At 37.6% G+C, this 27,805-nt stretch overlaps 1 protein-coding gene across 1 annotated transcript in view; it reads right to left on the bottom strand.

Moving 5' to 3' along the window:
- Fmn2 (formin 2) overlaps positions 1-27,805 on the bottom strand; it is a 290,079-nt gene that overhangs the window by 25,210 nt on the left and 237,064 nt on the right. Inside the window, exon 16 of the mRNA XM_075989205.1 lies at positions 4,858-5,007. Coding sequence (XP_075845320.1) covers positions 4,858-5,007 — 150 coding nt within the window. The remainder of the gene's footprint in view (positions 1-4,857; positions 5,008-27,805) is intronic.

Genomic DNA, 27,805 nt, shown 5'->3' with positions numbered 1-27,805 from the left:
TGACCTAAGTAAAAAGGCAGCTGTGTCATAGTAATATCCTGCAATTATACCCTCTTTTCTTAGAATGATGCCATCCCTTATTAATACGCTAAATCATCTTATTGGAGATACAGTGTGGATACCACTTATATTCGATGATTGAGAAACGGTATACGAACCTCTAAACATGTAGATTCTGGAATATATACACATTATTTCACTCTGTCTACTCATTGATGCTGCAAGAGAGGTGTAATCAGCTCCATTTTACAGGTGAGGAAAGTATAATTCTTGATGGATAAATGACCTTCAAGACAATCCCAGAGCTAATAACTGGCAGGTAACTAAAACCCCATCCACTAGAAAGAGGGCCAATCTACTCCACATGAGGGGGACCTCACTATATCAGGAAAAATATCAGTGAAATCTCACAAATTATCTAGACAATGCCAGAAAAGCAGAGTTCTTCTACTCTATAATGAGATATCAGTCAGAAATAAAATGGTGAGGAGCATTCATACATGCCCTAAAACCTTAAAGAATCATTTATTTATAAATACCAAATGAGATGATGGAAATTTATCCGGATAACGAGTTCAATGGTATAACTAATATCATTGTTCAGGTTATTTATAAACACTAAACCAAAACATTTCCTTCTTGAAGGCAGTCTCTTAAAACTCAGGGAGTAACTGAAACCTACTAGGCTCAGGAAGTTAGAGGAATCACAAGGCAACTCCCTATAGTTATATATGTGTGTGTGTGTGTGTGTGTGTGTGTGTGTGTGTGTGTGTATAAAGTTATATATAATTTATATAGCATCAACACTTGCTGGGGATACGTGACTCTCCAATCATCTGAGCTGCTGGTGAGCTGGGCAAGAGGAAGCTTCAGGGATGCAGCTTTTGTGAGTCATTGCCGATTTAGGATGGGCCTCTTGAGAATACAGCTGTCTTTATGCTAGCTGTGCTCCAGTAAGTATCACGTCATACTACAATAAATCCCCTAACTCACTGCCTTGCTGAGCTAGACTTGAACGAAACCTTTTCTTTGGTCTGCCATTGGTGCTCTAGCTGGGGAAAAGAGACATTTGTTCACATCTTCCCTTCACAAAGCACATGCTAAATCATTTTAGCAATTAGATGGATACCTTTTACAGATTCAGTAAACTGAGGTAGCAGTTCACTCTTTCTTTCTTTCTCTCTCTCTCTCTCTCTCTCTCTCTCTCTCTCTCTCTCTCTCTCTCTCTCTTTTTCTTTCTTTCTTGAAACTGTTTTTCCCTTGTTTCTCCCTCCCCCACCTCCAAAAGAAACTGTTATGAAGGGACCTGCCAATCATGGCTAGAGGAATGGGTTGAAGTGCAGCTGAGCTGTTTGTGATAGCTCCTGGCTGACCAAAGTAGTAGAGTCAAAGCTGGTCAGTGTTCCTTTGGAGTTTGCCCTGGAATTCTTCTAGAGGGTGCTGGATAGTGCTTCCTATGTCTGAGTTATGAAAATGTTAGTCATGGCTATTCATGCCACAGGACATGAATCCCAACTGCTAAAGAAAAAGCTTGGCTTGAAAATTAAAGGACCCCACTGAAGATAGCGGGAGTAGACTGTGGTCAGGGAAAGGGAGTGAAAAGGAGAAGGAGGGGAGAGGGGAAGACAGAAAGAGGATGACAGGAAGTGAGGGAAGGAGGAAAAAAGAGAAAGACAGAGAGAAGACATTTAAAAAGAAACAGAAAGGAATGCCTTTCCAGAGGAATCGGGTTTGAATCCCAGCATCCACATGGCAGCTAATAACCATCTGTAAGTCTGGTTATAGAGAATTCAATGTCCTCTTCTGGTTTCTTGTTTCTGTGGGCAGTGTAGCCACCTGGTTCACAGACATGCAGGCAAAATATCTATTCACATAATGAAATAGCTTTTGCTATTGTTGTTGTTTTGAAAGGAAAATAAAAGCAGAGAAAGAGTGGTCCAGAGATGCATGCCCAACGCACTGAGTGCCAGGAGAGTTCTGCATCTGGACATTTCACAGGGCAAGTTCCTCCCCCACCCTTCTGTGGCCCAACTGTCTGAACAAGAGCTTTCATTTGCTCAAGATATTTGGAGAAGGGTTTTGTGTCCCACAATGATCAACTTATAATTATGCTGGAAAGAACATATTCATTACTCTAGTGAGCTAGGTTTGTACTCTCATGCCCATATCCCTGACAGTGATGTAACAGGTGCATTCAGTAAAGATATCAGATGCACCAAGGAAAACATCATGGGTAAGTCACAGGTAAATGCTCTCACAGAAATATGAACAATAACCTTCTGGCTGTGAAATAAATACTAGGATGCAGGCAAGACAATTTATAGCATGGAATAAAACACTGGAAATAAGCTGTTATATAATAAAGAATTGGTTTTAAATAAAATATGCTGGTGATAGCAAATAATTCAGGAGCAAAGAAGAATGAATAAACTATCAGAGGAACAGCTTAAATTAATGTCGAAATTTTTTGGAGTAAACTATATGATGTGAGTGAGTCAGAGTTTCAAACTTTGAACTCATCCTTTCCTCATTGTCTGTCAAGTCCCAGGCACAGCGTTTCTACTACCACAGAAATCACAACGTTAAGGTGATGTCAAGCAGGTAGAGAACTTAGTTGTCTGGCACACAGCTCTTAGAATTGACTCTGGTCTGCCTTAATACTTAGTTGTTTTGAAATTGTTCATTTTCAAACAGGGACCTCTCATTTTTGTTTTACGTATGCAGTGTTTGAGCAAAGGGGAAACCCTGTGCAAACACTCTTCTGATAAATGGCTCTGCCCTTTGTGGCAGCTTGGTCATCATTTACTGAGAAGCAGACCAAGGTCAGTCCCTCCTGGCTGGATGCGTGTTCTGCTGTAGCCCTTTATCACAAGCAAATGTAGTAGAAGTGCAAGTAGATACTTAGGAGCACTCAGATTCAACCTATTTACAATACAGCAGCAATGATATACAGTCATCAACTGTGTATCTAAAGGCCCTTAGGAACAAGTCCAGGACATCAGAACAAAGTCTGGTTGGTTAAAGGAGTTACAAAGTAAAGCTGATCTTGTCTGAATGTATCAAACTCAACAACTCAATATGGTAAGATTGGGGTTGTTAATGCCACCTAGAAACGGAATTTCTCAGGAGTGTTGAACAAAGATTAGAAGTGATTTTAGGGAATAGTGTTTCTGAATGTGTGAGCCTCAACATTTTCCACCAGACAGCATCTTCTTACCAGCATTTATATCCTGTCTGGTGATATAGGAAAAAATGATAATTGAGTTCACCTTGCACACAGCATCTGTGACATGCTTATTCATCTGATATATTTTAGGACAGCTACTCTTGTATTTATTCCTGTCTTGTTGATGCCCAAATCAGACAAATTCTGTCTTCATCTAGGTCCCAAGTCCAAGAAAGGCTACCAATAACTGTTCTATCTGAAATGTTATGCTTACCACTTCCAGCAACAAAGTGAGTGGGTTTCAGATGCTTTTCTATGCGAAAAAATTAAATTGAGAGATTCAAGAAAGGACATACATTAATGTGTTGGGGATGACAAACGTCTCTCCTTTATAACCATGTAAACTGAGCAAGCATTCTGGTGGGTAGAAAATAAAAATACCATTTAATATATGCACGAAGGGAGAATGCAAATGAACACATGGCAGAACACTGATTGGAGTACAACTGTCTTTGGTGTATGATATACCTGTGTGTGTTTGTGTGTAGATATCTGTGTACAGGTACACATGAACGTATGTGGGGGCTGGAGGTTGACTTCGGGTGACTCCCACAATTGTTTCTCCATCCTATTTTTTTGACATAGAGTCTTTCATTGAACCTGGAACTGACTGATTAGGCTAGATTTGAGAGGACAGTGAGCTACAAGAGGAGATGTACAGCTTTAATTGGGGTTGAGAGCCCATGTCTGCATCATTTATATGCACATTAAATGCTAGTAATTAACTCTGTTTACTTAAGGAGATGGGGGAAGCCTACTCATAGATGAAAACTAGGTGCATGTGCAAACAGACCAGCCTGCAGACACTAAGCAGAAAACTATGGAGTATTATAGCAGAGATGAACCAGATCCCTCAGGATGTAAGCCCTCTAAAGAACTATAGAAAAGCCATTGGTAGTGCAGGGATGTGAGGAAGTGTATTAATTGGTTCTGTGTTAGGATCTGCTTTCTGGGTGGATTATGTTTCTCTTTCATGTTCCCACTAGACCAAGCTATTTGGGGAGGCTGCCCTGGGAGGGCTAGCTTTCTTCATGAGTTAATATTTAATATGCCTTTGTGGAATTTCATAATCCCTGAGATGTTATTTCCCATATACTCAAGAGGGAAAAATTTCTCTTCATTCTTGAACAGATTTATTTTAGGAAATGTGTCGTAATTCCACAAGAATCTTGAGGGATCTTTTCAAAAAGCATGATCATCTATGGTTTGGGGAGACATCTGGGTAAAATTTGGGGATGAATTGATGAGTGGAGCAAAAGGAAGCAGAAACTATTCCTCTGACCTTACCAGCCTTTGCTAACAGTCTTTAGAGAGGAGAAGGTTTCTCCCTATAGGGTTATTCAGTCTTTCATATGGCTTTTCTTTTTGTGGTGTCATCACAATAGAACTTATTTTAATAGACAATGGCACTGCCCCGACCCTCCACTATTCTCTGCAGCATCACAGCCTCGCCCACACTCCTCTTAGTCAAACTCCAAGTCCTGCCAAGTATCAGCACCTCTTCAACTTGCTATCCCAGGGTGAGGGCCATCAAAGTTTTCATTCATGCTATAAAAATTGGCAACCCCCAGTGGAGTCACACTTAATAAAATACCAGTTTTAAATGCCATTGTGAAAATGAAAATACCTACCTCTCTTGCAGAATCAGTTTGTTCTCCTTTTTCCAAGAGTCTTTAAAGTCAGAGCTGAATTCATGCCAGACACTGAAGAAAACATTTGGGGACACCTCCTTCTCTCCAATTTTTGGTTTCATGAAGTAGTAGGCTGTGGTCTCCAAAAAGCTGTCAAAGCATACGAACACATGAACATAAAAGCTATGATGACTTTCCAATATGGGATATTCCTTCTCCATCCAAATGCTGATTTCACTCATGCACAATTGTTATTACCAGAAAGATTCTAACTCTCCATGTACCGACGGTAATTTCTAACATGGGGTATTTCTAATATGGGATATTTCCAATATGGTATATCTGACTAATGTACCAACATTTGTTCTTTGTGCTTTCACAGAAGAGTTTTAGTTAAAGATAAGAGTGGTGAACAAAAACTGTCTCAATATTGAAAATGACCACTGGCAAATTCCATTTCCAATGAGTCACAATGCATCTGATATATTTCGGGGATGAACTGTGGTCAACATGGGGTTGCATTGAGAAATGATGACCCTAAGCCCACTTTTTAAATTCTAAACAAATGACGTATCATTTTTTTTTACTAATTTAATATGCATTCTATGTCTATATAATTCCATGTGTATTTTATTCACATTCTTACGTTGGTGAGTGCAGGAGGGGAAGAGAAGACCTAGGAGATACAAATGAAGTCTACTATCTAGACAACAAGGCAGCATTTTGCACACAGTGGACATAGCAATAGTGGACTGATCAGGTCTAGTTTTCAGCTCGTGTGACTCAGGTTTATTGTATTATGGCTACATAAATGCTCAAGTTTCAAAAGGGCTATTCGACAAAGAACATGCAATTAGTAAACAATAGGCTTAAAACTTGACAAAAGCCTCTCATGTCATGAAAACAGTTCCCCAAACAGGAGCCTGGCCAATAGTTTATTATGTCAAGAATATTGAGGGAAGCTAGGCAGCAGGTCACCGAATGTCACAGAGGGTCAGAAGAGCAACCCAAGGAGTGGTGTGGAAATAAAGCTTATCTTTGCTTTCCCTTTGTCTGATGGCCAGGACTGAAAGAAGGCAACTTAATTTTACTTAATAATTAAAAAAGTGAACAAATAAATATAGGCATGAATATACATGAAAATATGTTAAACTTATCATGTAGCAGATTTAGAAGTTTTGCTATAAAATAATGTGAACAATTAAAAGATGAGGTGATTATGATGAGCTTACTCAGAAGGTTTATGTGAATAGCAAACACAAAAATAAAATATAGAACCACAGAGTAGTGGTATTGTAGTCAATAAAGCTCACCAGAACCTAGATTAACATTAGTTGAAAACTTTTTCCAATACCCAGCCATCATAACTGGAAATGGAGCCAGCATTGCCAGCTTTGGCAGTCTCCCCAAGGACTGAACAGTGTTGTTTTAACAGTTGGTAGTGGAGAGATTGGGAAAATAGCTCTGTTGGTAATGTGCCCGCTTTGTTAGCATGAGGACTCACCATCTATGTAAAAAAGCTGTGGTTGTGGCTCACACCTGTAATGCTAACATCAAGAAGATGCTGACAGGAGAATCCCTGAGGCTCTCCTGTCAGCAACCTAGATATCCTGATGAGTCCCAGCGCTGTAAGAGATTCTGTCTCAAAAAATAGCATAGAGAGCAATTGAAGAAAATATTTAACATTGACCTCTGGCTCATACATGCTTACAAACACAAAGACATACACAGACACAGACACACACACACACACACACACACACACACACACACACACACACCCAAAAGTTGGTGGTTGATAGCTCAGTAAAAAAATAATTCCACGATAGAGAACCTCCCTAGCATACTCAAAGTCCTAGGTTTCATCACCAGCAAACAAACAAAATCAAACAAAAGTTCATAGCCACCTGTGACTATGGGTTAGCTAAGGTGTAGTGAATCTGTTCTTCCTTTCAATTTATAACAGGACTGTCCCTGAGCAGCAAGGTGCTTAGGAATACCAGTGTTAGACTTCCAGGAAGAGAAGGCAATACTGTGTTGATTGTATGTGTGGCTCCAGGGCATTACAATTGTCCTCCCTTCGTAGCCTAGCCGGGAGATGACACGGTGTAGTCTACAAATCCTGCGAGGTGATGATATGAAGTGCATTTGATTGCGAGAGTTCACATGTCCCTTGCCACAGTGATGGCATGGGAATGTGTCTACAGAATGGGCTGCAACCGGCACAGTTGCAGTGTGTCGATGTCAGAGAGCACAAACAGTGTCAGACAGAACTAGTTCTTCTGAAAGCTAATGAAGTTAATACAGATATGCTCGCAGGGAGAGCTGCTCACTTGCCTTTGCTCCTGGAGACTATCTGCAATGTATCAGGCCTCTGTCCAATTATTTGACTGTTCAATTATTCTGTTGTTACAGAGGAGTCCAGTTTGTGAAGCTATAATAACTCATCACCCACTCAGCCAGCTTGCAATATTTTGAATGTTTTATCATAGCAACATGGTATAAAGGTAGGGATATAATGATTTGAGTGAAAAGATGTGGAAAAATGAATTCCAACTCTAACTTGCTACATGGGCAAACCATTTAATGACATTATTCTTAACTTTCTCCTCAGCAACAGAGAGATTTTAAGAATTTTGTCATGTCATAGGGAAAATAAAACACCAACTTGTCTTTTGAATATTTTTACACAAATTCATTTTATATCTTCATATTATGAATTTATACTACATATTAAATATAAATATTAAAACTAATTCTAATATTGGATTATTTATTTTATTTTAAAATTATCATTTGAGTGTGTATATATTGGTGTGTTTTATGCATGTGATCATGTGTATATGTTGGTGTATGAAGTTATATTTTCTGGTAGAGGTTATGCCCACAGGTGAAGACCAGAGTTTGAAGATTTTTAGTATTTTATGCTATCACGCTGCCCTTTACCTTCTGAGACAGCCTCTCACTGAACTCAACTTACCATCTAGCAAGCCATGGAGATCTGCTTCCCTTTGTACTCCCAAACCTTACCCATCTCCAGGTCACCAGATAGATGCTGCTACATCCTTTCTAATGGATGCTGGGGATCTACAGCCCTGATATTTTCTGCTATTACATATAGAACATAATTGTTTAATTATTTATCATTTACTATTTTATCATTTGTCACTCCTCAACATGGAAGTACCAAATCGATGTACCTCTGATTGTAATGTGGAAGAATGGCTGATTTTTAAAACTGTGGTTGAGTTTCTGACCTGGGTTTAACAAATGGTAGAATACACACACACACACACACACACACACACACACACCCCACAGAAAAACAAAATTAGAATCATAATACACAAGCAAAAAAAAGGTGAAAAAATGCCCAAAGTAAGCATTGTGAGACAAAAGATCTCCCAACGCATCACTGAGTTCATTTTGTGCAGGCCATGAACTGCTGAGCATGGGGCCTGCCTTAAGTATTGTCTGCATACTCAGTGAGATTCCAGTGGAGAAAACTGACTTTTTCTTTGTAAGAATTTGGGTTAGGGATGGAGGCTCATGTTCACTTCCTCTTCTCAGTGCTGCAACTCTCGCTGGCTTGGACCTGAGCAGGTTCGGTGCATGCTGCTGCAGTCTCCATGAGTGGATGTGTGTGTCAGTCCTGCTGTGTGGGAAAGGCACTGTGTTCTAGGCACTCTCTGCCTCCTCTGATTTCCCCAACCTTTCTGCCTCCCTTCTGCATAGTTCCCTGAGTCCTGAGAGGAAGGACTTGATGCCGGCCTCTCAGTTAGTCTCTCACTCTTTGCACACTGTCCGTTGTGAGTCTCTGTGTTAGTTCCCGTCTCCTAGAAGAGAATGCTTCTCTGATGATGGTTGACTGAGAAACTGGTCATATTTGTTATTGATGTGAGAAGACCCAGCCCAATGTGGTTGGAGTTATCCTGGGCTTGTGGTACTGGGTGCAGTGAGAAAGCAGGCTGAGCAACCATGAGGAGCAAGGCAGTAAGCAGCACCCATCCATGGCCTCTGCATCAGCTCCTGCCTCCGGGTTCCTGCCTTAGCTACCTTTGATGACAAACTGTAAGAAAGGGTAAGAAAAGTAAACAGTTTCCACCCCAAATTGCTTTTGGTCACGGTGTACCATTACAGCAATAGTAACCCAAACTGAGAAATATACTGAAGGTTTAAAGAATTTCTTTATAATTTATTATCAATAATTTTTTAATTTAAGCACCCATTTTACATGTTAGTATATCTGAAGTCATACAACAGTTTCTTGGGCAAAATGCAGGCTTGAGTATAAATAGTTCAAGAATCCCTGATACAGACTGGTGAAACTAGAAAGCAATCGGGGTATGTCTTTCTTTTGAACTCAGGAAAATTGCTTTCATAGAGAAGTAAACAAGAGAATATGACTGCCAGGAAAAAGGGATGCTATTCAAACATTAAATGCAGAGGAACCAGTCTCATTTCACCTAATACCTGAGAGAGGGGGAACTTCAAGATAAGCATTACAAAGCATACTGTCATTATGATAAAAATATCTGTCATTATGATATCATTAAGTCATTATGATAAAAAAAAGTCACCAGGGAGATGTAACCAACATAAATAGATATGTGAACAAGAAGAAAAGATCCAAAATGTGAAAGAGCAACCACAACCAGAAAGAGGCATAGTCTTCACAAACATCTCCAAACTAAAGCCCAGCGGAACTAAAAAGAAAAGATAACCAAATAATGAGTTAGATACTTGGACATTTTCTTTTTAGTTGAAGAATTGACAGAATTACACAAAAATATTACTCAATGATGGGGGAGTGTCATATATCAATCTGTTGATTTCATTGGTTAAGCAATAAAGAAACTGCTAGGCCCATTGGATAGGCCCACCCTTAGGTGGGTGGAGTAAACAGAACAGAATGCCGGGAGGAAGAGGAAGTGAGCTCAGACTCTACAGCTCTCCTCTCCGGAGCAGACGCAGGAGAGACGCCATGCTACCTGCTTCAGGGAAGACGCACGCTATGAAGCTCCGACCCAGGATGGACTTAGGCTAGAATCTTCCCGGTAAGCGCACCTAGGGGCGCTACACAGATGATTAGAAATGGGCTAAATTAATATGTGAGAATTAGCCTAGAAGAGGCTAGATAGAGATGGGTCAAGCAGTGTTTAAAAGAATACAGTGTCCGTGTAATTATTTCGGGTAAAGCTAGCCGGGCAGGCGGCTTGGGGTGTTGGGGACGCAGCCCCGCCGCCGCTCCTTATTACTACAACTCAATGTATAGCATGTTTGAGTATACTCATCAATACACAGACCTAACTGGCAAGTGAATACTGCAGCTAATGGTGACATTTATAAGAGCATACAAAACAGTCCCAAATACAGACCATGCTGGGTCTAAGTCTCAGTAAATCTTAAGGGACTGAAATCATCAAGAATAGTATCCAACTACAATGTTCATGAATAATGAAAAATACAAATGGAATATATAAGAAATCTATTATTTGATAATTAACAAAGCTATCGTGAAACAGAAAACAGCAACTGGAATTACTTAAAGGTAAATAAAATCAATATTGAAATGTGAACGATGCAGGTAGCACAGTAGAGAAAACTTCACTGCTTTAAAATGCCTAGATTACCAAAGAAAGGTAAAAATGGAGCCTCCATCTCAAGGACCTACAGAAGAACAAGTAAGATGCAGAGGTATATTTTAAAAATGCACCGTTTAAAACACTACCTAACAAAAACTAAACTTTACAGAAAAAGAATGTCAAAATTTACTTTGCTGAAAAAATACATTAAAATTGATAAATCTCTACTAAAAGGGATTTTAGAAAATAGATAAGATATAAATTTCTAATACCAATGATCAAAGTTCAGTCACTATTGTCAATTACTTACAATTAAAATGACAAAATATTTTAAATTATCTATAACTATAGACTAGATGCCACAGATAAAAATGAAAAATCCTTTAAAAACTAACTAAAACTGAAAAATGAGATAGAGATGATAAATAGTTCTATATTTAAGAAATTGTAATTGTTTTCAGTGAATTACTTTTTAACAAAGAGGTACCATTTTAAAAACTTTAATTCAAAATCATTACCATTTTCAAAATACTTCTGGTAAAAATTGCTTCAGAGAGGGGTTACCAAACATTGGATAAGGAAACGAAATCAACTTTAGATGAACACTTTCAAAAAACAAAGGGAAGATATTAAAAGCCAAAGCAGACATCATAAAAAAGGAAGACACATTAGCTAAGTGAGTCTTTATGAATAGAAGAGAAATCATCCATGATAAGACACTACCCAGTATGATACAATAATTTCTAAATTGGATAATATATCATGGACAGTCAAAGTTCATCCTATAGAGACAAAATGCTGCTAACAATCAAAAAGCAACCATTACATTAACAGAATAACAAAAATTGTATCATAATTTTAAAAGAAATTTGAAAAGATCCAATACCAATTTTAAAAAGTTGATGATGAATTGGACTTTACAAAAATAAATTTTATTCATAAGAGTATACTCAAAGAAATGACCACAAAAATCACAGGAGAAAATATTCTCCATCCATGCATCTTGCAAAAGACTCTGGGAATCTGTAGAGAATGCACACAAATCATACATAAGGAGCTAAAAAAAACTTGAGCAGAGAGTATTAATAAATCACAAGCTCATGAATATGCCTAATATCACATTTGCTTAAGGAAACATGAGTTAGGACAACAAAATGGTGCCATTTCACAACCATAGGAACTTGTTAAATAAAACCCCTGACAATGACAGAAGTTAATGATAACAGTTTAAACACAGCTTGCTGCTTGTGAAAGTGTAAAATGTTAGGCAGCTTTGCAGTTTGACTGTTTAGGAAGCTAAATGAATGCTTTAGATATGACCCCAAAAATATAACCCCATGTATTATTTCCAAGAAGAATGAAAATAACCCCACACAATAACCCCAATTGGATACCGTGATGTCCATCAATGAGAAAATGGAAAAACAGTTATCAATGAGTATGATTAAATATTGCTTAGTAATATAAAAGACACTAGTAATATGTACACTTCAATGAATCTCACAAATACATGTAGAATAGACTGAAGTGAAAATTATATATGTCATATTGAGGTGGTTTATATATAAAGTTAATCTAGATTGGCAGAAATCAGAACTTTGATCCTCTCTCTAATGCGATGGAGTAAATAGGTTGAGGTCATAGAATAGTTTGTGGCAGGACATGGCTGAGTGAGAGTGGTGAGAACTAATCTCACTGTGTGTCTAAGGCTGGCCTTGGACCCTAGGATCCTCTTGCTTCTGCCTCCAGTACTGAGATTATAGGCAAATGTCACCATGCACAAGAAATTGCTGTAATACACATCTTGGTAATTACTTACTGAAGAGAACATGCAGGTTCTATTGCATATGATGTACCAATTATGTCTGATTTAACAAAGAAAGTATAAAAAAGAATGAAATATAAGTAAGCATTGAGTTGTGTATGATGGCTCATTTCTGGCATCCAGCATCTAGAGCTGAGATGAGAGTATCGCTGCCAGTTTGAGGTTAGGCTGGGCTATCAAGTGACTTCTAGGCCACTCTGTGTTAAAAAGTGAGAACTTATATAAAAAACTAGAGCTGAAAAGTACATTTTTTTTCTATTCTAATAATAGAAACTACAAAAACAATTTAAATAGATACTATAGTCTTTCATTCTGCAGTAGATTCTTTGTGGTGGTCAAATAAATATGTAAGTAATAGGAAAGATATAGTAAGAAAACCGAAAAGAGGCTGTCGGAAAGAAAGAATGAGACCGTGGAAGAAAGGAAGAAAGACTGAGGCTTATTCCTGAGCTAATCTATTAAAAGAAGCAAGAAGCCTGGAAGAAAACCATGGGTTCACAGACCAATAAGAACCTGCCAGGAACATACGCCCATGAAACAAATGAAAACAGTTGCCTGGGACATGTTGAAGCATGTTTATAAAACAACAGAGCAATAAAAATGAATTCAAAATAGGAAAGACTCGGTGAAGAGGAAGCAAGAGAAGTTAGTAAGGAACATGAAATCAACACTGACCACTTAACATACAAAGACCAGGCTAGAAGAAAAACAATGGTTCATAAACATGACATGACATGCCGATGTTAATGGGAAAAAATACAAAGAGTATTTTAAAAATCAGAGAAATGAAGAAAAATATGAGAAATAACTTGAAAAAACCTTGAATAACTGAGAAATAAACTGAAGCAGAGAAGACAAAAAAAATGCTTGCATGTGAATAATAGCCCTCAAATCTTAAAAATTGATCCCATCACAAGCAGAGAACAAAACAATGGACCCCAGACAAGGGAAACGGAGGAACACAGAGTGGAGGCAGGTTGGTCAGTGAGGACTAAGTGCAAGTTAGATAGGAGAAATAAGTTCTTGTGTGTTAAATGCACTTTAAGGTGACTGTAGTGAATCTGTATATTTTAAAACTGTTAAACAACAGGAATCTGTTCATTCTTATCACAAAGAATGTGTCAGAGGAGAAGTATATGCCAATCATTTTATAATCTAATCACTATACAATGTCTAGAAATATAGATAAGTATCTGATTATACCCCATCAATATGAAGTTATGAGTCAACTAAAACAAAACTTTAAAAGGTAAAAACTTGAAGAGAAGACATCCAACGTAATGAAGAAAACAAGTATTGAAAATATGAGCCGAGATTCAGCAGGGTGGCACCGTATGTAGAGGAACTTGCCCACACAAACCTGAAGGCCCGAGTTTAATACTTGGAATTCATGTGAAGGTGGAAGGAGAGATCGGTCTCTATGAGGTTATGCTCTGACCTGCCCCCATCTCTCTCATCCCCCTTAACATACTCATAACAAATAAACATAAAAACATGACTCAAAGTTCAATGAGATGAAAAGGGCACGTTCCATGAAACACATATTTAAGATGTCAAACACAAAATTTATGAGGCAAACATTTAATACCCACCCAAAATTTACGAGGATGGGAAAATTGTTTTGAGTATCAAAGTTTTCAAGGGATACTAGTTCATGACCAATTCCTGAGAAATTTGCAGGAAATGGGCTCCACACCAACAAAATGGCAGGCAAAATACTATTTTTTGGCAAGAAAGCTAAGAACTATGGCTTTCACTGCAAATACTGGCAGTATTTGGTACATTAATTCCATGTTGTCCACATAATAGTATAGGCATAATAGAAATTCGTTATGAAATCAGTAGTAGAGAATAGATGGTTTTCAAAAACAAAACAAAACAAAACCCTCAGAACTCGGAAAGCTTGGAGAAATACTTTGAGTTCTAAAGTACTTTACTACAGAACAGCCAAGGAAGGTTGTAACTGGAGGTTTCTCATTCTACCTGGTCCCAAAACCACTTTAAAATTATCACTCAGAGGCTTAATATTAATTACAAATCTTTTGACCTATTAGCTCAGGCTTATTAGTAACTAGATCTTACAATTTAAATTAACACACTTCTATTGGTCTATATTTTACTATGAGACTCATGGCTTGTTACTTCACATCTTGCTTCCCCAGTGGCTGCTGGTATTTCCCTGACTCCACCTTTATTCCCCCTGTTTCTCTGCTTGGATTTCCTACCTGGCTATTGGCCAAATCAGCTTCTTTATTAGGCAATGGTAATAAGGCATATTCACAAAATATAGAAAGTCATTTCACATCAGAAGGTCTGATAGGCAAGCTCACTTTTCCTTTTAGGGTTGTCTCCCCTCCTGTTTTCTGTGATAAGGCACTCCAGTGACATTGTGGATGAGAGTGAAAATATTATCTACGAAGGACTTGCTCATATCAACCATATTTAAGTATGTGAACTTGTCACCAGCTGTGAGCATATGCTAGAGACTCATCCTCTTGTTTTCAATATTTATGAACTAATAAATCTTGCCTTTCTTTCTGTACCATGCCACTGAGCAACACTATGCCCAAGAAAGGTAAATTTTTCTTTACCAAAAAAGTGTTTCACTTAATGAGGGGGAAAAAAGTCCAAAGTCACCTGTTTTAAATATTATAAAGAATTAACACATCTGAACACCAATTTCCAAACACTAGAAGTGTCACAGAAACAAATGGCATTCTTCTTTCTTGAAGTCACCACACCACTCAACTAATCATCTCACTAAAATGTTTGAGCATGCTCAAATATGTTCAAGCACTTAGAATAACCTGCCAATATATAGGGAATGCAGGGCAAAGTAAAATACATCATTGATATAGAATAAGGAAAACACATCCTAAGCAGAAACTGCAGATTAGATAATCCAATTCCTTCAACAATTAAGTTCCAAAGAGAAGTGTCAGAAATCTATTTTAGGAACCTTGAGGTATTCAAAATTAATCTTTGTGATGAAACAGTAAGGCATCTTGATGTCACCATGGAACATGTGATGTCACAATAGATGATTATGTTATTATAGCAGGACACTGTAATGACACACTGAGTACTGTGTTTTCACAATGGAGAATTTTGATGGCAAAGTAGGACCAATGTCAGAATGATTCTGAATTCCAAGTCAAGATGCAGCACTGTGATGTAAAATTAGAGTATTGTGATGAAATCATGTGATGTTGTGATGTCACAGTGAAGCATTTGAGCTCATAGTGGGTATTGTTGGCTCAAGATGTGTCATTATAATGTCAGAATATAGCACTTTGATGGCACAATTCACATGAATTATTATAATTCACTTTTATGATGTGACCATGCAACACTTTGATGTTACAATTGGCCACTGTCATGTCACTGAGGATTAATGTGATATCCTATTGAGTGACTTACACTACAGAGATGCTATAGTAGAATGCTTGATATCACAAAGGACCATTGTAGAGTTATAATTAAGTACTGTAATGTCATAATGAGACACTTTGATTACAAAGGGAAACACTGTAATGACACAGTGGGGTTCTGTAATGCTATAACATGACACTGTGATGTCACAAAAGAGCATTGTGATATCACCATGGAGATCTGGAATGCCAAAATGGAGAACTGGAATGCCACAGGACCACTGTGACACCACACTGCAGGATTTGAGGACATCAAATATAGTGATGACATAGTACATGCCCATATAGCATTGATTTATCACATCTCACCTCTGTAAAGTCACAAGTTGTCAAATATACACATGAAAATGAATCAATGAACTTATGCCTTTAGGTAATTTTTTTTAAAGTACAGGGGTGGGGGGAATGAGTAAATGGGTCAGGATATAGTACAGATGAAGCCAAACTGATTCTGGATTGATTATTATTTAAGTAAGCAGGAAGGTGAGTAGAGGATGATTATATTGTTATTTTACCTTTGCATATATTTTTACCGTTCTATAATGAAGAGATATTTTTAAAACTCATAACTTCACATACAAATCACAAAACAATGATTATTAACTATATTTTAAAATTGTAGGAGTACCTCTTTTAATTTTTAAAATTTGAAATTTTAGGTCCTTATGGAGTTATATCTTGTGTGGTGAACATAATGTCTCTCATAGGTGAGCATCTCTGAGAAGCTTTACTTACATTCTTGCTTATGTACTCTCTTTCCCCTAAGTGCCTCTTCTTCTAATAACCCCTGTATTTAAATGTATATTAGCATCACATAAGAAACTCCAAGTCTGCTTCAGAAAGGAGACAGGTCACAGTATGTTCAATATATTTAAAATATATTTGGTGACAATTAAACTTTAAACACCTAGTGGCTTGGTGGCAATTCAACTTTAAAACACCTAGTGGGATTGAGCAACAAGATTTTCTGGTTCTGGTATTTTTAAAGACAGTGTCCTTTATCATTGCTTTGACCTCATATCTTGTTATACTATAAGTTGTTTATAACATCATGGGCAAGTTTTATGTGTCTGGAAACATATCTATTATCTAGGTCTCAACTTACTGGGATATATGTTTTAAAAGCATTCCATGATGATCCTCTGACTTTTATTAGTATCTGTCTAGTTTCTCACTTTTTGATATCTAACTGTATTAATTTGAGTTTTCTCCCCTGTTCTTTATTTGCTTGGATAAGGATTTATCAATCTTGCTTGTCTTTTTGAAGGGCCAATACTTCATTTTGTCAAAACTTTGAATTACTTTCTTCAATCACCACTTCATTAATTAACTACCTTATCCATTATTAATTCTTTCTGCCTGCAGTTTTTTTGGGGATTTTGTACGTTGGGTATATTATTAGGTTGTTTATAATTTTTAAGATTAATCTGAGACTCTGCTTCAAAGGCACTCATAGCTAATATATTCCCCCACAGAGTTGACTTTGCTGCACCCCAGAGGATTGCTTTCATTTCTTCATTTGATTCTAGTATTTCTCAAATTTCCTCCCTGATTTCTTCAAGCACCCACTGCTCTTGTAATATGTTGATAATAACATAAACAGCATGCCATTGACACAAGAAACATGTAGACCAATGGGGTAGAGAAGAGGCCTCAGGAGCAAGCTCATATAGTCATAGTCTTCTAAGTTTTGAGAACATGTGAAAACCATACACTGGCAAAGAGACAGTCTCTTGAACATCATGCTGGGGAAGCTGGATATTCAGATAAAAAAGAATGAAACTAGATCCCTATCTGTTATTCCAAATAAATATCAATTTAAAAGAAAAGTCTTCATGTAAGATCTGAAACTATTGGAGGAATATATGAGGAAAATACTTCAAGGTATAGGAATAGTTTACAGGACATGAAGAAATGAAGTTGGTAACAACCAGGTAGCTTCTTCGCTGCTGGTCAGCATTATGAGTACCGGAAGGTACTGCAAAAGACTAGCAACCTGGACTTCCCTGATTGTGCTTAATACATTTTCCACAGAAGGAGTATGATTTGTACCCTAAATCTGGTCCAGAAACCATGATTGGTAGCTCACAGGCCCCAGGTGTGAAAGCCTACTATCATTTTTTCCAAAGAGATGTAGTATGAAATACTCTCTAAATTCTATCTCTTTAGACATAGACTACTGTAGCTCTCAGCCCTCATTGCAGAACTTTTTGTGTGTGTGTAATGGACAGTGGTAAATGCAGAAGATAACAGCCAAGCAAAAGAATTAGCATGCCTGTGGAGTGCTCAGCCACAAATGAGATCTCTTTATCATACCCCCTTTTCACAAGTTTCAGAAAGGATCTGCAAAGAAGTACTAGAAAGCATATGAGAGCCAGAGGCCGTGGAGAACTGGAGTGAGGCAGTGTTTCTGGACTTGGTAGGACTGATGCATTAGTGAACGCATAGCAGCTTTCTTTACCTGAACAAGATTAAACCAGTCAATGTTCCAGCTTGGAGGGGAAAGGAGCTCGTGAGGCCTGATTTTTAGCTGAGGGGCTATCGAGAACTGATGGCTTCCACAAAAGCATTCCTTTCCTTTAAGGCTGTGGCCTTTTGTAGTTAATATATATCTAGACCATATAGAGATTTTCAAATATTAAACACCAGAAAATCCAATAATCTAGTCAGTAACTAAATGATGCGAACAGACATTTCTCAAAAGATGAAGTAGGTCTGGCTTATAGATACAATAAAAAAAAAGGTTCAACATTTTTAATCAACCAGGGGAATACAGATTAAAACTACATTAAAATTCCATCTCGTCTCAATCAAAATGGCTACTACTAAAATAAAGAAACACACGAAACAACAATGAAAACAAGAAGAAATGCTGATGAGGGAGTCAGGTATGAGGAGCAGCATATACTATTGGTGGGAGGGTATGCTAATGAGGCCACTATGAAAAGTAACTAGAAAGTGCCTCTAAAAAGTAACACAAAACTGCCATATGATCCAACTAAACCATGCCTAGGAATAGTCCCCAAAGTATAAGTTAGCATATGACAGAGACATCTGTTAATTCATATTTATTGTGATACTCTTCACAATATCCAAGATATGGATATCCATCAAGAGATGAATAAAGAAAATATGTTATATAAATCGAGAAGAGTTTTATTCTTATAAAGAATGGAATTATTGTCCTTTGCAAGAAAAATGAATCAAACTGAGATCATCATATTAGGTGAAATATACAGAATCAGATATTATCAGAAAGACATATTATATTATTCTTTCTCTCATAGTTAGAACCTAAGGGACATATACACGTAAACACACACACACGTACACACACATGATCATCAAAAGGGACTTTTTAAAAGAAGAAGGAACAGAGAGGGCAACAGATAACAAATATAGTTAATGCACATGATAGACTTGATAAAAATATCATTGACACTCTTTCACTGTATACATTGATATGTACCAATTGAAAAGTTTTAAAGGGTATTGAATATGAGCTACGCTCCAAAGATAATTAGAATAAAGAGCTTTGACTTCTTTACTGTTGTCAGGGTTTCTGTCCTACCCAATTCCCACAGTCATTAGTCCCAAAGAAATCACACAGATGTTTACATTAACTATAAACTGATTGACTCATTAGCTCAGGCTTCTTATTAACTCTTATAACATATATACACATTATTTTTATCTCTGTTAGCCTGTGTGAACAGGGCAATCACACCTTGCTTCTTCTGTGGAGGGGTCAGGACTGCAGAGGAATGGAGTTCCTCCTTCCCAGAATTCACCTGTTCTCATTGACCTGCCTCTATTTCCTGTCTGGTTCTTCCACCTATACCTCCTGCCTGGCTACTGACCAATCAGCATTTATTTAAAATATAATTGACAGAATACCAATAATTGTTTGAATGCTGAGGAAGGAGCAACAGCTACTAAAAGATATTTGTTTACAAATGCTGCTGAATTCATCCAAGATAGATAGTTTGAAAATATCTTGACATCAAAATTGGAATCAAAAGGTATGTTACTTTGGAAAAGAGGATTTGCTTTTGTTTCCACAGGAAACGAGGGGCTGTGAATTTATTCTGAGTTAAGAAAAATCAGGTTTGATCAAGGAAGACCACCTGAGAAATCTCTGTTTGGAACAGATGGCCCAGATGTCAGAGTTCTACATCCAGAACAAATTCAAGATGCTCCCTGGATGATCAAGCATCACAGGATACTCCAGACAGGATTTGATGATAATTCTAAATTTTCTTTAGGTCCCCATAAGATTGTCAAGCCCCCAACCAGCAGGAAGTAGCCTGGAAAACTACACTCACATTTCCCAAAATGGACTATGGGTATTTTCTTTTGTTTAAAAAGAAAGAGGGGGAAGTTGTGTGGGAGAATGGTTTGTAATATATCAATTATATTTTAAATAAACACTGATTGGCCAGTTGCCAGGAAGGAAGTATAGATGGGACAACAAGACAGGAAGTAGAGGCGGGTCAATGGGAACAGGAGAATTCTGGGAAGGAGGAAGTCCATTCCTCTGCAGTCCTGACCTGACCACAGAAGATGCAACATGTGACTGCCCCGCTGAATAAGGTACTGAGCCACATGGCTAACATAGACAAGGGCTATGATGGGCAATATAAGTTATAAGAGTTAATAAAAAGCCTGAGATACTAGGCAAATCAGTTTATAACTAATTAGAACTCTGTGTGATTTCTTTGGGACTTAACAATTGCGGGAACTGGGTAGGACAGAAGACCTTGGACAACACTTTACTTGAAAGGCTCTCATATCACAAAATTATTTTACAGTCTTCTCATATATATTGTCTGCCTGGGAAGTATAAAGATGAAAATGTCTCAAAACTTTGTTTTTATTATAACCTAGAGGTGCTAATAATTACCTTAAAATAGCATTTTCTACCACACGTCTGATCTTTATGGGGGACAATGTTCTTTGCAAATATAATACTTTCAATATTATATTCTCAGGTATGAATATCAATTATCTCCCATCTGTGTCCATGATTCACCCAGTAGAGTATTAAAACCTTGATCAGAACCCTAGCTTTTGTGGTCTCTAGTCTGTCACAGTCATCAGAGAGGATACTACTGCTTTCATTTAACTCCTGTTAATGCAAGTTAGAATTATACTCCAGGCTTTCTGCATGGCAGGGCAAAAAATAAGAAAAAGATCTCTATTTTAAGACTATTTTTTGAGAAATATTCCACTTGGTTAGCAGGGAATGGTTTTCAGGATGTCAGACACACATTGTTTGCCTAGACCTGGACTGCTCTCTCTATAGCTATTTCACTATAGAATGAACAAATTCCTCGAGAAGGGAAAAACATTGTTTGACTATATATGGAAAATAAGCAGCTCCCAATATGTATTCTTCAGTAATCTAAAACAACAAAGGACAGAACTTTTGGTGTATGTGAGGCTGTTCCTAAAATGAATCTGATATAGAATTAAAAAGTGCCCCAAAACAATCAATAGTCACTAACCTAAAACTGGTCTCAGAATCATGAGTGTCTTTGTCTTGACTTTATACTTGGCTGGGTGATATCAGATAACCTCCTACTGTAGCTGAAATAACATCAAATTTCCTTATCTGCTGGTTCCTTGTGCCCAGCCACCTAGCCTCGCATTCTGATGGTACTGTTGTTTTTCATTTCTCTGGTAGGTGTTCATGAGATTGTCTCCTTCACCTTTCCGATCTTTATTGAGTGATTATTTAGCAGTGAGATCTTCATGAGAAGTCAATGGGCACCATTGGACTCCTCTAAAATAATCTGGGTATCGGTTCTTTCCACAGCACTCAACTGGCAATGAGTACAATAAGGGCATCTAGAGAATGCCTGGTAAAATAAGGATGAATTGATTCAACAATTGTTTAAACAATCACTGTCTGCTGAACAAATGGCCTACATGCTTTTGGGAGAAACAAATCTTGGATTTTGTAAGAATTTTGTGCAAAATATCTGTGAGGTATTGTCTATTATATTTCACAATTAAAACCATGGCCCATGGATTTGAATGACTATGTTTTTGTTGGTCTAGAAAGGTCCTTCCTCAAAGCTTTGTCATCTCATTTACAGAAAGAGAATGGCAACATTTCATATGAATTCACCTTCTGTGAGGATCATGTGAGTTCAAGGGTGTGAAGGGCTTCATAGTGTTGCTACATGCATGTTAAACTCTACCAATGTTTTAGCTGTAACAGCAATCACCGAAGGCTTTATTTTTTTTTCCACTAAAGACAGGCTTGACTTGAAGTCACAGAGATCTACTTGTCTCTGTCTTCCAAGTAATGGGATTAAAGGTGTGTACCACCACACTCAGCATGAGAAGGGGCTTCTACCTTCTTGGTGTGTTCAGAGGGGGTAAGAGTTTGATCTGTCTTTCACATTGAGACATTTAGGGGAAAGAATCTTTCGCGTTATTATACCCTCCATAATTATAAGGACACACATGTCATTTGCATACAAATAGAGAGGGGATGGTTCTCTAGTGCTCTGGTGCAAGTTGGAAGATAATCCTTCCCCATTCCCTTTACTCATCTATACATTATACTTTGTTCAGAAGAAATTTTGTAGTATAGCCTTTCAAGAAAATTTTTCACTTTATTACTTTATTCTGTTATCTTATAAAAGATTAATATATATATAATAAAGCTTTGATTTTATTTCATATGTTGATTTCATATTTCTAGGTTCCATAGGTCTTATTCATATATACATACATATGGGGGACACCTGTTTTCAGCCTCACAGGCATCACAGTCATCAGGCGAGCAATGAAGTCTGCTAAAAGGCACACATTTGTTTAATTCAACCATACCTTCATCACAACATAAAGTGATAGTTACAATAAAACTAACATCTCAATTCAGATTCAAGTTCCTCATGCCCTCTTGGGTCTCCAAGCATTTCACAGTAAGGATCAGGCGGTTTATTAATTTCTTCTGCTTCTAAAGTCAGTGCCAACAAGACTTGAGACCAAAGTTCTCCGTCCCTGGCCTGAATACCAATGAGGCATTTCAGGATATTTTGGGACTGTCCTGTTTGTCTTGGAGGTGTAATGATGCGTATGGTGAGGCTAGCCTTAAAATGAGTCAGCAACTGTGTTCTGCTTGAGACTCAGCAGATCAGGGTCAGCCTTCGATTTTGGTGCCATTCTGGCCTTTCCTTTTACATTTTCCCCTTACTATCATTCTCCTTTTGGAGGAGATCAAAAAGGCCACATTCTATAAACAGAGCTTATACCCATAATGGGAATTGCTTGTACAATTCAATTCAGTTCATCCTGGCAGAACCAAGAACACAGGACTTCTAGATATTAACAAAGGAATGGATTGTTTAAAGGACTGCCGAGGATCTGTCGTATAAATCTTCCATTGGTTGAACTTCTTTCTCTTATTGTGTAATGCCGTATTTTGTAATATTATTCTTCGGAACAAACTAAAATCTCTAGAGGGACATCTATTTTCAGTTAAAACCCTCCACAATCTGTTTCAGTTTCCGGAACCCTAAAGGTACCACCCACATCTCTACTTAGTCCCCCATACCCCATAAGAAGTTACATGAAGGGTTATATTTCATTGCTTCAAAGAGGGAAAACAAAGGACTTTGAGGGATGGTCCATGTTTTCTATGCCAACTATTTTGCCTCAGGCAATGGAAAAGTTAGAGAAATTTACAATGATAAGAGGATAAACTGATATTTCCTTTCCTCTTAGGATGAAAAATTGTAGTATTTATGCCTTCAGGGTCACTGTAGTTGCAAACCAGTAAATTGCTCTTAGAAAAAAAGATGGGGTCCATGCAGGAACAAGAATCAGCTCATACAAAAGGGTGGAGAGAAAAATCCAAATGAGTTTTCAATGCTGATTTTCCCAGGCTGACAATTAAGGTGCCTCTGTTCTGATTCGTAGGTCCTAAGAACAGACAGCTGGAAGCTACTGAAGCCGGGAACAAGATGGCAGCTGTGGTTGACAGCACCAGGGTAACTTGTCTTACCTGCTTCTTACATATTCTCAAAGATGGAGATTTTTTTAGATTGACCTTCTGTCTTTGTATGTTCTGAATTTTACGAGTAGCAAAACAAGGAAACCTCTCCTAAAGATCTTATTTTTTTCACACATGATTTTCACCACTCTGATCGTTCTTGCTCGCCATAATGTACCTTCAGCTCTGAAGACATACCAAGTCTCAATCCAAACCGAATTCTTATGCTCGGCAGCCTTTATCCTAGTCACTGTTTCTATAAGGGTGACACCCATTTATTGTCTCCTGTTTCCAGTCTAACACATTCTTTCTGTATTGCTTCCATGCTCTGATGTTAACATAATGACTTCCCACATTAAAACAGATTTCTCCCTACCACATGAACCCTCTGGATGAATCACAATTTAGGGATGGTTCTTTGTGAATAAATGCTGTTATGGACTCAAGTTTTAGCTTGGCTTCGTGGTCTTGCTTCCCTCTAGTCTCTGTCAGGGCTCTCTGGTGACATTTTATGTTTTCCCCAGCTCTCACCTCATCGCCAAGTTTTAGAACCATCATTGTTCACATTTGAATTTGAAAATAAATTACCATTAGTTCAGTTCATCTCTTCTCTCCTTTAAGATTGAACCTATGTAAATAGAGTTAGAGACATTATTTTCATATTCTCATTACTGAGAGGTCTGGGTTAACCATCTCATGTATCACTTCCAGTCAACGATAGGCTAACAGAAAATCTATGAAGTCAGCAAAGATGGTTCTTACAGCATCTTCCCCCACGTCCCCCTAATATTAGCATCTCACATAACTATTATATTTGTCAAAAGGAAAATGAACCTTCAGAAAGCATTTCAAACTTTTGACTCAAGTAAAGAGCATAGAGAAATTGGGAGGGATGTTTGCCCTTTCTGGCACTTGAGGGCTATCTCCTCATAGATGACATATTTATATAAAATTTAAGATGATTTATGTAAACATGAGGTGTTGTCTCATAATTGTAAGGGGACATGAAGAAAAGGAAAGGAAATGAAACAATGTATGTTCTCTAACTATACTAGAATCATTTGGGGGCAGTTGGAAGACACCCAAGCCCCACAGCCTGGGGTGACCAGATGGTGTATACCACCATGACAAAGAAATGTGTGATGGGGAGGTGGGGAAGATAGAGAAGCAGAGTGGGACAAGTACGGTGGGACTGGTTTTGTTTCTTTTCTTCTTTTTCCTTTTTTAAATTTTTTTTTATTTCTTTGGAGAAGAGGTTACATGGGCAGACATCGAAGGACTGGGAAGTGAGTAGGGTTAGGGTACATGATGTGACATTTCCAAAGAATCAATAAAACAAATTATGTCAAAAAGAAAGCAATAAAATAAAGACAATAGAAGTACAATTGAAATATCTCCTAAACAATGCACAGGTCAGACAGACTGTCTCAAGGAAAAATAGAAGAGATTCAAAACCAAAAAAATTACAACAATTTAAACAATGTTCCTAGGGCAAACCTGAATATCATCAAAGCATCAAATATTTATATTAGAAAAGATCCCTAAAATAAGCAACATTCTAACTTAGAGAATATTTTATACTATAAAAAGTGCAATTCAAGCCTAAAATTTGCAGAATAAATAGTAATTATTTCATTTTATTAGTTGGTGCTAGAGGATAAACAAATGAAATTAAAAATGGTAACACAAATTTAAAAAATAGAATTATAATACCAGCTCTTCAAAAAGATAAATTAAACCTGTAAACTTCTTAGCAGAAAAGATGCCAAATGCTAACACAGAAATATGTATGAAGGGTTTTCACAGACACCTAATAAAGCAATATCTGTCCACACATTTGACATTTCAGAAGAAACCTACTGATTTCCTAGAAGGCGTAAGGTACCAAATCTCTCATAAAGAGACTGAAGCTATCACAATCAACTAATAAAATTAAGTCAACAGTTAATGATCTTCCAAAATAGAAAACAGAGGGCCTAGGTGGTTTCACTTGTGAATTCTACCAACACTTTGAAGTAATAAAATCTACTCAGAACAAATTTTTCCAGAAAATGGATATGAAACAGTTTCTAACTTGAGTTATATAGTTGCTTTTACTCAAATGTCAAGACAAAGGCATGATATCAAGAAAAACTATGGGCCAATTTTTTTTTAGATAGAGATAAAAATTTCACAAAATATTAGCAAATGGAATCCAGCATGAACAAAGGTTATATAGTATGATCACTAAAATGTGTCCCATTTATACAGGATGGAGTCAACATTTATATCAAACATAATACGTATTTTAAATATGTAGTATTTATTTTATATATGTAAAATTTATAGTGAAATACCAGGACATAAAGCTTATAAACATGTATAAAATCTGTATGATTTAAAACACTGAGTATTGTCACAGTCATAGTTACTACCCAGTTCAATGAAAACCAATCATATTTTTGACAAGCTTTTGATAAACCATATGACAAACAAACATACCCTAAGTTTGTATGGAAACACACATGCTCTAGTAGACAGCACCTTACTGCGGAACAATGATGCTAGAGAACTGGCAGTGTCTGGCTGCCAAACCTACTACAGACCTACAAGGAGCAAGATAGCAATGGGCAAGGAACAGGCACAGAGCAATGAGACAGAATTGACTGTCAGGAAGTAGAAACATTCAAAAATTATCAGCTGATTTGTGAAACAGCAACTAAGTCAAACCAATGGAAAAATTAAAGTCTTCCAAAAACTGATGATGAAACACTTGCATATGTATGTTAAAAGAAATTAAAAGAAGCTAAAGAGATACCAGGCTCCCAATTTTCATGAATAAAAAAGGACAACTGGTTAATAAATTGTGGAATGGTGAGGAAACAAAAAATTTGAAGTGCTCTAATATTTGGGAAAAGGCACAAAGATAATAATAAAAATTAATGTTATTAAAGATGGCCTTTACAATTATAATAAAAAGGCATCATTTCTGCAGGAGCCATGAATATACATCTCTCACATTTCCACAGCTCCCACATGGCAGCTTCAGGAAAAACAAAATTGACCACAGGCCTCAGACTCTGTGTTCTGAAACCCATCACTTCCTAGGGCCAATGAGTGAACACAGGAGGGACAAAATGCATCTGGTATCCTTGAAGACACAGTCTTTCCTAAGGTGCCTGGCTCAAGGATTTTTGACTGCTATTGCTAAAAAATTACTATAACTTCCCTTCCCTTCCTTTCCTTTCCCTTCCCTTCCCTCCCCTCCCCTCCCCTCCTCTTTCCTTCCCTTCCCTCCCCTCCACTCCTCTTCCCTTTCCTTCCCTCCCCTCCACTCCTCTTCCCCTCCCTTCCCTTCCCTCCCCTCCTCTTCCCTTCCCTCCCTCCTCTTCCTTTCCCTTCCTTTTCCTTCTCTCCTCTCCCCTCCCCTCTCCTCCCCTCCCTTCTCCTTATTTTCTAGAGATCAGACCTATAACTCTTCCAGCTTCCTTCCTGTTTTGCATAGTGCATCTACTATTCTTGACATTGCTTCATGAAAAACCTATACTAAGCGGCAAGTATGCATTGTCACAGATATACAGTGACCAAATAATTGCTAAAGCTATCAGAGCTAACATAACACAACATCCTGGTTTAAGAATGTCCTTGCAGACTACTGAAAATAGGACTGAACAAAGCCAATGGGAAATGGAGTTGGCTCATTATTGCTAGGTTGCACAGATGCCCTAGAGAGGGACAGTAAAATGCTCTGAACATTTAGAAACAGGTGCAGGCTGTGGCTTGGAAAGAAACTATTATCTTCCCTATTGGTAAGACAGAAATGCCAAGCAATAGAGACAATATCCAATAGTTAGTATTACAGAACATCAGGGACATTTAAGTGTTCACATTAGGCTTGCTAAAGATAGAGATCTTTCAGATGGGTCTAAAAATTCTACAGAGGGTAGAAATATCTACATAGTAACTTGTACAGATGTTCAAAACGCTTGAGTTTATAGCGGCCATTCACTGTTCTCCAAGAAGAGCTAGTGCATCTCCTGTCTGAAAAGATACTGCAGTAAGCACCGCCACCCCAGGTATTGCCCTAGACTTTTGCTCGGCTGTCAATACAACAATTAAA

This window comes from Microtus pennsylvanicus, chromosome 10 (genome assembly GCF_037038515.1).
Source record: "Microtus pennsylvanicus isolate mMicPen1 chromosome 10, mMicPen1.hap1, whole genome shotgun sequence".
NCBI classification, from domain to species: Eukaryota; Metazoa; Chordata; class Mammalia; order Rodentia; family Cricetidae; genus Microtus; species Microtus pennsylvanicus.
This window is presented reverse-complemented; position numbering and strand designations above follow the sequence as displayed.